We start from the raw sequence: 13563 nt of genomic DNA, 5'->3' as shown, positions 1-13563 counted from the left end.
ATTATTTTCCAGGGTCAGTTAAGGAAATAACAAGGTTTTGATTGAAAAGTGTTGAGTTTTTTTTAAACAGAATCAATACAGTCTTCAGTTTGACATATTTGAATTTTATTGTAAGGAACTTATTGAAATAACAAATATAGATTAAACAAAATAATTGTATGTTTTGATAATGTAAGACTTATTGTTCACATTTATTCTGTTATCAAAACTGTATTTTATCATTTTTGTTAACGACAGGTCGTACAACTGATTGGGGACAATACCCTTCCCGACAAAAATATGGTGGAGAAAAAGAACTTTATCAACCATACAGAATGCGCCTGTAAGGAGAAGCAAGGCCTCCCCAAGTAGGTAGACATATGTCCTATGAGGCGACCTAAAGGTGGTCAGGTTCGGTGAATTGGCTGATTGCATATTACCGCACCCCGACGGCGATGATCGTTGCTCATGATATCAATCACTTTGGTGTCTGGTCCAGATTCGATTCGCCGTCAAATTATTAGAAGATTACTGAGAGTGGCGTTTAACAAGACTCAAACTATGCTCACCCACAATTAAAGCGCGTTATCAATATTTTCAAACATCAGACGTGATTTTGTGTTCAAAAAGACATCGAAAGAGATTCGAATCTAAACGACCTTATTCAGGATATATGAAAGTGACCATAGCATCAATAAAATATAAATATTTATATTTACGTTTTATTATCTCATTTCAGTTGTGACAAATACAAGTGCCCCTTCCCCTTCATGATGATGCGTAAAGGGGTTCAGTGTACATGCGACTGTGAGCAATCAGCCGATGAAAACAATTACGTCTGTCAGAGCATCAAAGATGGCTTCATACCTCTACAGGAAAGAGACTTAGCGTAAGCATCTTAATGAATTAAAAATTATTCAATCCTTTGCAAACCTGTCTGACTTTGAGTAAGTATTTGTTACCGAGTGCGAATTGAATTAGAATTAAGAAGGCGATTGTTAATTTAGTTACAGTAAACTACGTTTATAACGAACACGCTTATAACGAACTGACCGATATAACGAACTTATTTTTTAGTCCCGACCATTTGTTGCATATATGCTGTGTATATGCTTATAACGACCTACGGATATTACGAACTAACATTAGTGGTCCCTTTGAGTTCGTTATAATCGTAGTTCACAGTAAATAAATGAGGATCTAACCACAACCAAATTGTGTGAAATTCTTGCTTAAAAAAGTCTATTTAGATTGTATAGCATCTACACAATTCATTTAGCTAATAGTTACGGCTTATCCATTACCGAGAAAAGTGAACAATCCCTGTGAAAAAGCGCTTTGCGTTTTTATACAAAAATTAAATGCAATCTTTATTTTCAGGTGTATTAAAGCAAAAACATGTCTAAAACCAGTTTGCACGCATGGGACATTACACGTGCAATCGGGGCACTGTCCGTCGATTCAAAATGATGATATAGGATCTCCATTCGAGGCTTCGATAGAGAGACAAACGGATCGACATGTTCGACACTTACGGCACAAGAAGGGGAGAAACAAGGATAAAAAACTTAGGAAAGGTCAAGAAAAAGCTGGGAAATAGTCATACTGTGTTGTCATGGTAATCTGTAGCCATGGAAACAATCTCTACCTCTCCCTCCACCCTGAAACTTATACGTATTCAGCGACACGTAGCCGACGTGACCTTCACCTTGTATCGTCACGTGACAGGAAACAAGTGCAGAGATATATGTATCATAGATTTATATGACGCCATCGCACGCCCAACATAATGTGCACTCTCCCAAGCTCCAAACACCGACTTACCTATACAGTACTCAAGACAAAGGGAGGTATCTGTATATAAGTGTATATGAAATATGCTGTATAACAAAAAGCTGTGACGAAATCAGGACTATGAGAATGACTCGCCAGATTGTCGTACAGAAAGATTACCCTTGAATTTCAAATTCAATTATCGTTCTTACCCATCTGCAACTGCTGCAACGTAAACGTTACAATTGTCATTTCATGGAAGTGCCATAACACTGTCACCTGTGATGACAGTCATTCAAAGAAATATACTCTCCACAATAGGAAACGCGTAGGTGGTAACGTTATTTTCATCAGTACAGTACGTGGATTGATGTTTTCCATGTTGCAGTGTTACATGAAATAAAGTTGCCCGTCTTTACTGATAAAGTGCCACAAAGAGGTTTTATTGTCTTCGATAGAGTTAATATCGATGACCTCTGACATGTGCATGATTCGTTTTCTTGGGAAACTGAAAGCAGTTTTCACGTGCAAGTCATGGGATTTGGCATTTGTCGTTTTCACAAATCACTCAGCTAACGAAGTGAATTTTGAAAATCGTCACGCTAAGGCTCAATAATAATGTGAGAAATGATGCTGTTATTGGACTTCAAGATGGTGAATCAAAAGCATCAGGTTCCCGACTTTGGGCTCAGTAGTTTACGTCACATATCTGCAAAGGCTGTCCGTAACATAATCGATTACGACCTGCCAGAATCCAAACAAAAAAAACGTTACGTTGACGTTATTTTATCTCAGAGTAACCGCCATGACCCTCAAGAAATGTGGTAACCTCGGTTGACTCAGATCATTAAAATTTTCATGATCAAACGCAAGTTTTGTAATCTTCGAAACACACACACCTGTCCCACGTATCGCCTTTAAACCTTGCAGGAGACACAGAATGAATCTCCGTCAAACCACACATGCGTTTCTTTTGTAGGGGGGGTAGCAGTAGGACATTAAAATGGCGCCGTTACGATGACGATGGTGTCTGTGATGTATAGATATTATATTTATTGAATATATTTTCTCAGTTTAACGATGGAGAGAGTATGAATGTTGAGTGATGTGTGAAATTAACCGCAAGAAGAGCGACAACATGACACCGGAACAGCAGCATTCTGTTCTATTGCATTTATGAACATTTTATGTGGTGCTGATATTCTTGTAAACTTATTCTTGTTGTTGTCAATTAAAATAAAATTAATCCTAACAAAGTCTTACAAAGCTTGTTTACTTCGGGACAATGTTCAGTGGAACTTCTCAATCCTGAGTGTGTGTGTGTGTGTGTGTGTGTGTGTGAGTTGTATTTAACGCCGCTTTTAACAGTATTTCAGTTATATCGCGGCGTGTCAGCTTAATGTGGGAGGAAAGCCCGAAGTGATGCAGGTCTAAGACGTTTACCTCTTCGGTGAAACCCACGAGCACGGGTATGATGCTGACAAACCTAGAAACATAATCGGGGCGAACCGGGATTCGAACCCACAACCATAGGTTTCTGGCGTATCCAGGGGACGCAACTCTGCACAGCGAATCGCGGCGCCTTAGACGACTGGGCCACCCGTGCCCCCCTCAATCCTGAAGGACGGGTAATCGTGTAACCTTACACAGCATGGGTATATAGTTGTTGTTGAGTGGATGAGTGAGGGGGGGGGGGGGGGGGGTAGGGATGGGGCCGTGATACAGGAGCGCGTACCCTACCAAACTTAATGTTGCAGGGTGTAGGCTTCATGTAAGAGAAAACCATGGTCCTTGAAATAATGCGATGGGTCCAATGGTGAGATGATCCTGTGCACAGAGCACAGGTCACAAATCCGGTGGGCTAAAGTAAAGTTGGTCGCTTAGCGTCCTTACATGGGGGACCGTGTTCGCTGGCTTAACTCCGGGGCTTCGGGTTTGGGGATTCGGTCCCCGATCCCGCCCCACACTGAAACACGTGCACATGTGTTTGTTTCGTGGGCATGAGACTTTGTTCGAAATATGCCTTTGTTCGTCCAGTAGTGAATGGCTACCCGCTAGGATGAGATGGTAATGTGACTGTTCACCTTCTAGCCCCTCATGCAGCTTGGGTTGGACACTCCCAAGGGAGCTGAGCACACTGATCCAATGGCCGTGTTAAAAATAAGGTAGCTTTTCGAGCATTTATTGCGTGTGGAGTTATGCGCTTTACAAGTATACTATATTAGTAGGAGTGAGGTGAGGTTTGGTGAAATGGGGTTTAACGTCGCGTCCAAGATTATTGCACTTATATAGCGACGTGGATGTACGTGTGTGTGTTTGTGTGGCTGCTTGTACTAGTCCGGACTGATGCCGATTTATAGTGCTAGCTCACTGAGATACCATGCCGCAGTTTAACATGAATACCCCACTCAGACACAGTACACTGACTCCGAGCCGACCAGTCCTTGTTTTAGCCCCTTAATGCCGAGTACAAGACAGGGTAACAACAAGTACCATCTTTTAACGTCTTTAGGTATGACGCGGCCGGGGATCGAATCCCGGACCTTCCGCTCTCCGGGCGGACGCACTACCACAAGACCACGGAGGCGATCTAGTAGTAGTAGTAGTAGTAGTAGTAGTAGTAGTAGTAGTAGTAGTAGTGCATATGCACTTGATTAATTAGAATGTACCCACATGAATCGTCAAGGCATGTCCATCACGACGCCTGCCGAGTCAGGTTTCCAGCTCACTGCAAGGTGAGATTCGGGCATCAACGTGCAGATAATATCAGAACACATTTTCTCCGTCATTTGCAATGAGAAGAGATAATTAATTTTTTATGTGTTTTCCTATCTTAGTGTGTCAAGAGGTTATCAGGGGAGATAATTTTGTATCGGCGTTTTATCTGCAATGCGCAGTGTCAAACGAAACACGCGTTACTGGATCAGTTATTTCTATAAATCATAATAAGGCTGGGGTAAGACCGCTGATGGTTCACGCGCTAGTTATACTGACAACAGGTGGCAGCACTTCCTGTCTTCCTGTTGACAACTGCTGGTGGCATTCGGATCCACTCGGCTTATTCCGCTATCCACACCTCGGGCAGAAGTGGTGTAGTGATTTTACACCATTTGATTGTCATCTTTCATATCCTCAGTCGCGAGTAATGAACTCTAGGTATTTGATACTAATAAATGTTCAGGGCCCTGGGGTTTAAGTAAATATACCCATTTGAAGAAAAACGTGAACATGTATAAAGGTTCAACTTGCGTCATGTGACAGGCACGTGAACGAAATTAGACCGTGATGACGTATGGTTGAGTGAGTGAGTTAGGTTTAAGGCCGCCTTTAACAGTATTCCAGCTAAATCGAATTGCGGCGCATTAGACAACTGGGCCGTGGTTACCAACAGTTTGTTATAACATACATGTATATCACTGTGAAAGTGAGATGGATCGGACACAAATTATTTCAGCTCAAAACACGGGAAACAGTATAAGCCAGCTTAAGTCCGGATTAACTGACGTACGGGTTAGCTGGACATGACGTCATGAGGGGTAATAAATTTAATCGTAATGATTTGGAAAAAAACAAGATAAAAAGTGAGCATGTAATAAAGGTGAGACCTACTTAGCCTGCTTGTGTAACAGGGTGGACTTAAAAAACGAATCTATTTGAGATTTACAGTTGGCAAAGGACAGCTTACGAGTGAGTGAGTGAGTGAATATTGGTTCACGACCTGTAAATAATGAGAGCTGCTTTCCACACACCATTTGTGGAAAGCATAAGCGACGATCTACGCAGCAACTTTAACAGACCAAGTCACGCGTTGTGGGTAACGGTGTAGACAAAGGTAATTATGTAATTATTGTGACGAAGAGAGTACAGTGATTGACATAATGATATTGATGTTTGTTTGCTTGTATCATGTTGTTTAACGCCGCACTCAGCAATATTCCAGCTATATGATGGCGGTCTGTAAATAAATCGAGTCTGGATCAGACAATCCAGTGACTGACATCAGGAGCATCGATCTACGCAATTGGGATAAAATGACATGCATCAACCAAGTCAGTGAGCCTGACCACCCGATCCCGTTAGTCGCCTCTTACCACATGCAGAGTTGCCTTTTACGACAAGCATGGGTTGCTGAAGGCCTATTCTACACCGGATCACCAGTGAAAACAAGATGTCCAATTCTGAAAATGTTTTTAATTAACATAACTTCGAAAACAAACATGTTGTTGTGTTTGGTTCGTCTTGGCGGTATTGCTTAATACGAAGTGCAGGACTGTCAGGAGTGCTTCGTACACTCGGAAATATCCACTTGGCAATGTGAAGTTTCGTTCAAGTAGCAGTCAATACTTAACACGTTTAGAAACACACACTGTGGAACGCATTTAAACCATGGTGCATTGCGTTATCATAGAGTCGCTGTTACTTTTTACAATTATTCTGTCTACAGCATACTCTAATTCTTTACAAATGCAGTAGCCATGGCGCCTCTAATACGGCGGTGACGGAGAACATTTCTATTGTTTGAGGCCGTTATTAGGCAGCCTGTTACTGATATGAAAAAATGGTAGTAGAGGATAGTGTCTCTTAAAAAGGGCTCGTTAGCTCATTGGGTTTTAAAGACAATATGGTTGTAGAGTATTAGTTTAAGGAAAACATTATGGTTGCTCAGCAACGGCCTGTTCCGGCCGCCATGTTTGTATGTTACGATATTATATATGTCTCTATATTCGAAGGGGTTGTTTTTGTTGTACCTTTCCTAACTAGCCTGGTGGCAGCTTTGATCGTGCCCCCGTCGACATAGACACATGAGCAATCAGTCCGCCTCATATTGTATGGGAAACTGACACTGATTGTATCATCGTTCGACAGACAGCAGGGTTAACACACCTCGCGCTCCTAAGCAGTGGTGTTTGACGAAGACTGGGATGGTCTATCCCTTTGAAAATTGGAGACAAAAATTAGTGTATACACTCTCGCTGGATCCCTTTCTCGTTGCTACCGCAACATAGGGCAAGAGAACTCGTGGTACACCGCTACGACGCTTCGTCGATGACGGCGGGGGAGTTGAACCAGCAGAAACCTCCCCTGCCATTGAGAATATCTGGCAGACTATACTTCTCCACTACGGATTCCAATCGTCAGATGGGCCTTTTCCTGACAGTGATATCCAACTTCAACCCGATGAAAAGCCAGAGGACTTAGAGCGTGTCAACATGTGTGGAAGATCATCTCCTGCGTCTGTACGGAGGTATAACACATCATGGCAACAACATTGAGGAAGACAAAGGACTGACTCCTCCGCTCGAGAACTTCATCGTTCTCACATGGCTCCAGTTGCTCCACCAAGAACAGCGTGATGGCACAGAGTTACCTTCAAGAACGTCATCCTCTATTACACCGAAGATCAGGCGTTGACGTCTCTTCTGGGCGGGATCCGTACGTCCGAAGAGTCAACATCATGAGAACTGTCACTTCAAGACTTCACTACCCGTCAGTTATCTAACCCGAAAGGAACCTCAACCTCAACCTCAACAAAGGTGTGTCCATTGTGTAAAAGCAGCCAGGACGTATTAACCTCAATCACTTCTTAACTCAATGAGACCGCCTCCGTGGTATAGTGGATAGAGAGTCTGCCCGCAGAGCGGAGGTTTGGAGGTTCGATCCCTGGCCGCGCCAAACCAAAAGAATGTACTTGTTGTTACCCTGCCTGGCGCTCGGCATTAAAGGGCTGAAACAAGGACTGGTCGGCTCGGGGTCAGCATACTGTGTCTGACTAGGGTATTCATGTTAAACTGCAGCATGCTATCTCAGTGGGCTAGCACTATAAAATCGGCATAAGTCCGGATACACACACACACACACACACACACACACATGCATGAACATCGCTCTATAATAAGTAATAATCTTGAAAGCGACTTTAAATCCCATTTCACCTCACATGCAATAGCATCATTCTTGGAAATTCTTAAATATATAGAAGACGAAAAACAGTAAATCGGACGCCAGTGGGGTTTCCCAATAGCGTCATACCACTCGTTACCTCCCTTCCAAGAAATAGCCAAAAAAACACATAGTTATTCGCGTTTATTGTTTATCAGTCTGAAAGAATCCGTAACTCGGCATCTCTCTCATTAACCAGAGATATGATGCCAGTGACAGGGCATCTTCCCGAGGCACGAGAGTTAACTGTGGTAACTTTTTTATAGTCAGTTAACTCACTTGCAAAAAAAAACAAAACAAAAAAAAAACTCACTTGCCTCGGGAAGATGGGGACAGGGTCAACCGATAAGATTCACAACTCCAGGGTGTCAACAAGCCGTCAAGAACGCAAGAACGTCACGCAGTATGATGATATGTTCCCTTGTAGGCCATCTCTGGTCATGGATGCCACATAGAGATAGCGTTTGACGTCCTTCATATATGTATGTTTCTTGGATGGGTGGATAGGCTACCCTGTATAAAATGGCCATGGGTACGACGCTGGTCAGAGTTCTCTGACTGGATGGGAGCCAGGCAGCTCGGCTTGTGTAAAGTAACTTCGCATCACCAAGAATAATATTCTTGGTAGAGAAGCGATGGACTAGATATTTCGTTCCGTTGGACAAAACAGCACATTTGACAAGATTCGTTTGTGCAGCTGGGAGTATTTCTGCTTGCAATGACAAAAGGGACATATGAGTTCCTTGAGTGTTGTTTTAAACTCTGGCATACCCGTGGTACCGACTCCTTTCAATGGGGGTACCACGCCACAATATTTCATAGAGTCCTTCAACTGTGTGTCAGACCTGAGGTTATGTTGTACGTCCTTGATGCTATTAGTCTAATGTTGGATCCGCATCTGGCATGACTGAAGGGCTTGCTCTAGCTATACAACGACGTTCTGTAAATAATCGAGTCTGGACGAGACAATCCAGTTATTGATATAATGGCATGCATCAACCAAGTCAGCGAACCTGACCATCCGATCCCGTTTGTCGCCTCTTACGACAAGCATTGTTGCTGAAAGCCCATTCTTACCCTGATCTTCACATGATGAAATATTTGTGAGCGTGACGTAAATGGAAAGCACCATCACAAATCATAAGGACATGTTATTAATTAACATACGTTGTAATCATCATAACGATCATCGTACAACATATAATTGATAGATCCTAATCCTTTTTAAAGTGTTATTGTCCTCATACAAATTGAACTCAAAACAGAATCAATTTTGTCATCAGTATGTTTTAAAAAATCTAAACATGTTAACATTATTGAGAGTTTGTGTTTATTCACTTGCTAGTGAGTGAGTGGGTTGGGTTTAACGCCGCTTTTAACAGTATTCCAGTTATATCGCGGCGTGTCAGCTTGATGTGGGAGGAAAGCCCGAAGTCATGCAGGTGTCAGACGTTTACCACTTCGGTGAATCCCACGAGCCCGGGTATGGTGCTGACAAACCTGGAAACATAATCGGGGCGAACCGGGATTCGAACCCACAACCATAGGTTTCTGGCGTACCCAAGGGACGCAACTCTGCACAGCGAATTGCGGCGCATCAGACGACTGGTCTACCCGTAGCCCCCTATTCACGCGTTAAGTCCCAAAAACATTTAGAAAAGGTACGTGACACCTTCATTCCGTGTTGGACTTAAACACATTTCTAAAGGCTTTCAATACCTAAACACATTTTTCAGAGCATTGCTCTTAACCAAGTATAAACTAATCTTACTTACACTGCCACTGAAAGGTAGGTTTAATTGGAAATAACACATTCTATACAGCAAGGTGCTATGTATACGAAACGGTGAAAAAATTATCTTTTGCCGGAATGGGTATCATTTAAAGGCAATTACATTGGAGAAGCATTGGGATATCGCTGCCAAACCAAGGAAAGCAGATATCGCATCAGCCAAATGTAAAAGTCAAGGTTAATTCTTGACCTTTGTGACATTCACAGCGCCCCCTAGCGTAATCTGAACGAACTGAAGCGATTACAGATTATCGATGTTAACCTGGGCTTACTCAAAACACTTATCAGATTGCCAGCGAACGTGTGTGACGTGTGCGTGGTCCTCGTGCCGCACGTGCAAGAGAACGTTTGGTTTGATCCTGTGAAATTTGACCTTGGGGAGTTATGCCCCTTGGATCCATGCACAACCTGGCCTTTAAAGAATATAAATCAGCGTATCTTGAGACGGCGTGAGGAACGAAAACATTATCTGAAACATGGCTAGATAAGATTGAGCTCCTCAATTCTGAGAAAGTTTAAGACCTACGTTTTGATAGTTTCGAATTTTACAGTGATTCGGTTCATAAACCTTAATTTCGTGGCACATAGAGTAAACAGCGTCAGTCCGGATATGGTTAATCTGGAATCCCAGTTTTACACATATGCAAAGGACATCACTACGTAACATTCGGAATTATTGCGGAATACAACATGTTATGATGTATTATTAGTTTCGTCCTGTATACAGAAACAGAACTTGGCATCCATTTCCCCAATAAGATAGCCGGTTCACTGTACCTCCGTCGTTACAGGCGGAAAACAGCTGAGGCAGCAATAATCATTACATTATCAAGCAATGTTTTGATAATGTGAGGCGACAGTCTTTTTTTTATTTCTACTTCTGTCATATTTATGTTAACTTTTTAAAAAGACTGTTCGAGAACATTAACCGGCAACGGATATATTTCACAAGCAGATTGCATATGTTATACGACTATATGTACGTACATTGTTTATGGTGTATTTCATCAAATAAACAAAGACCTAAACAAACATTGACATATTCGTCTTCTGGGGGTAGCTGGGGAAAATATATTGATGTGAAGTAAGCTGTAACAGCACAAGCCTGACTTGATTGGGCAACAGATATTTTTAAAAATGAGTCAAACAATAGTGATTCAGTCCATTTACATAAATAGGGATGAAACAGATTTCCCAATTTGCCTACATTATTTTCTGTAGGCAAAATGGGTTGTAGTCAGAATGGGGTTGAACCGAAGCGAGGTGGGTGGGGATGATAAACTTATTGGTTATTGCCTAGGCTTGGTAGGCTATTGGTCGAAGTGTTTTCTCGACACGACTGAGAATCTGGATTGGATTTCACATTCCGATGAACGTGTGTCTCACAAATAATGAAATTATCATAAATACATGTACTTAACGACAATAGTCATATCTGCTCATGAACATATATTTTTCTTTCTGGACGCTAACTGCCTGTGCCAAAAACAAGTAGGTTCCACCAGTCCTCTGTAATCCATTTACACGACTTAGTGAGTGAGTATGGTTTTACGCCGCTTTTAGCAATATTCCAGCAATATCACGGCGGGGGGACACCACAAATGGGCATCACACATTGTACCCATGTCGGGAATCGAACCCTGGTCTTCGGTGTGACGAGCGAACGCTTTAACCACTAGGCTACCCGACCGCCCTACACGAGTTAGCATGGATAGCACAAGTTCACTCCGAGCTGCGATGTTTATTTAATCAAACGTAACTTTGAGTTCATAACTAATCAGCTATATCCCTCGGGATAAAAGAAATATCTTTATCTAATCAAATAATACCTTTGATTTGTAACAAAGTACTTTTGACACACATGTATTGTTTGACAAATTTATCTTTTGATCTTATTTGTTCCGGGGTGGGAAATTTCAACTACGGGAAACAGGATGTTTTATGGTGACAAAATGGCCATAGCGAAGCATACATATTTATTATCATAAATTATGTGTGATAATCTTGATCTTTGACGTAGTCTCTATCAGTACGGTTCACACGTGCAGGTCAGCACAAAGCGACCACAGCTACGACGATTGTAGCTCCAATCCTCTGACATTGACACCCGTGAAGATACGGGGAAGAATATGTCTTTAGCTATCAAAGTTTGCCGTAAAAGGCGACTGTGCTTGTCGTAATAGACGACTAACCAGATCGGTCGTTCAGCCTCGCTGACTCGGCTGATGCATGTCATTGATCCCATTTGTGTGGATCGATGCTCATGATGTCAATCACTGGATTGTCTGGTCCAGACTGGATTATTTACAGACCGCCGTCATATAGCTGGAATATTGCTGGGTGTGGGGTTAAACAACTAACCAAGAGCCACATCTGACATTGACTTACCATAGTTTTGTGCAAGTGGTCCAAGCAGCTGCAGGAACCGTTCTACTAAGTGGTCTTTGACCTACAAATGTCGTAAGTCTGTTCTTAAATATGGGAGATACGATCGTCTCAGGGCTTAGATCGCTGTGTGGAACGACACGCAGGCCCCATGGCTCGTTGCACTGTGACGTGACATCCTTCCGCGGCTCTCTTCATCAATTACCATCTTGTTTATTAACTGCCGATACCTTTTACCGTTTGTTCATAATTAAATATATCAACGTTCACAGTTGTATCACGTGTATAGTTTTTGAAGTTTTATACTTAACCATTCCACATTATATGTCCTGGAAGACCAGGCTAAACAAGGTTCGCTATTAGTTCTTCGAGGTTCCGTTTTAGTTTATCTATTCCAACTTTTGATGTTAGGGGAGATGTCTGATTACATCGTACTCTGCTTAGGTGTCCAGAATCATAATTAGTAACTCAGCGTTATCAGGCCAGTCTTTATCCGTCAGTTGAGTACAGTTTATTGTTGTAATGTTCAATAATTATCAAGTTTTAAGGATTAAACTGTATTACCGCGATCTACTTCCCACCGGAAATTAAGCACAATTACCAGTTTATAGTGTAATGGGTTCATCGACACATAACTGTGTACACCTTGTGTACCGTCCAGACTGCTCTATATACTTGATACTCTGCATCAACACTTTTTTAAAGATCTGATTGCCGAGTGCATAGCAGAATGGGTCATTAAGGGGCTAAAACAGGGACTGGTTGGCTCGGAGTCAGTATACTGTGTCTGAGTGGGGTATTCGTGTTACACTGCGGCATGCATGCATGCACGTCGCTACATAAGTGCGATAATCTTGAACCCATATCGCCTCACCTTGCCTCTAGCTACCCTGAGAAGGTACCTAAAGGATTTAACTCTCCGATGGCATCACTTTCAGTCTTATAATTGCACACGCCCAATGCTGTACAATTTTAAACAAGCAACCCCTATCCTCCTAGCTACATTAATAAGAAAGTTACAACCCCCTCCATGTTAAATGGCGTCAATTCAGATTGAATGCAGTGTGACTTTAAAACGGAAAGTCCCATTCCTCCAACCATCTTAATAATTTCCGGTATAATGACATCACTTCCGTTTGAGGAAGCGCATGTCTATTGCAAGACAACTTTGACATTGATCCTTGACATGGCTAATAAACAATACATGCCCAAGCTACGAGCAGTGTAAAGTGAGTGAGTTGGGTACAGCGCCGCTCTGAACAGTATTTTAGTTATATCACGACGTGTCAGCTTAAAGTGGGAGGACAGCCCGAATTGATGTAGGTCTCAGACGTTTACTATTTTGGTGAAACCCACGAGCACGGGTATGGTCCTGACAAAGCTAGAATCATAATCGGGGCGAACCAGGATTCGAACCCACAATCATAGGTTTCTGGGGTGCCAAAGGGACGCGACTCTGCACAGCAAATGGCGGCGCCTTAGCTGACTTGGCCACCGTGCCCACAGCAGTGTGAAGGACATTGTGAGGAAGCGGCAGTCAAAAAAAGTTTGCCGAATTGACATAAAAATGCTACCTGACTTGGTTGACTTGGTTGATGCATGTCATCGTATCCAAACTGTGTGGATCGATGCTCAAGATGTCAATCACTGGATTGTCTGGTCCAGACTCGATTATTTACAGACCGCCGTCAGAG

General features: G+C 42.4%; 1 protein-coding gene across 3 annotated transcripts in view; it reads left to right on the top strand.

Annotated features, from left to right (window-relative positions):
* Window positions 1-2999, top strand: part of LOC139449813 (uncharacterized) — a 139019-nt gene extending 136020 nt beyond the window's left edge. For all 3 annotated transcript variants that reach the window (XM_071231352.1, XM_071231350.1, XM_071231351.1), the window contains exons 7-9: window positions 238-347; window positions 719-868; window positions 1360-2999. In XM_071231352.1, coding sequence (XP_071087453.1) covers window positions 238-347; window positions 719-868; window positions 1360-1579 — 480 coding nt within the window. In that variant the 3' untranslated portion in view covers window positions 1580-2999. The remainder of the gene's footprint in view (window positions 1-237; window positions 348-718; window positions 869-1359) is intronic.
* The last annotated feature ends 10564 nt before the right edge of the window (window positions 3000-13563 follow it).

This window comes from Haliotis cracherodii, unplaced genomic scaffold, assembly GCF_022045235.1.
Source record: "Haliotis cracherodii isolate W230 unplaced genomic scaffold, xgHalCrac1.p SCAF_8, whole genome shotgun sequence".
Lineage (NCBI taxonomy): Eukaryota > Metazoa > Mollusca > Gastropoda > Lepetellida > Haliotidae > Haliotis > Haliotis cracherodii.
The sequence above is the reverse complement of the archived record's forward strand: the minus strand, read 5'-3'. Positions and strand labels throughout refer to the sequence as shown.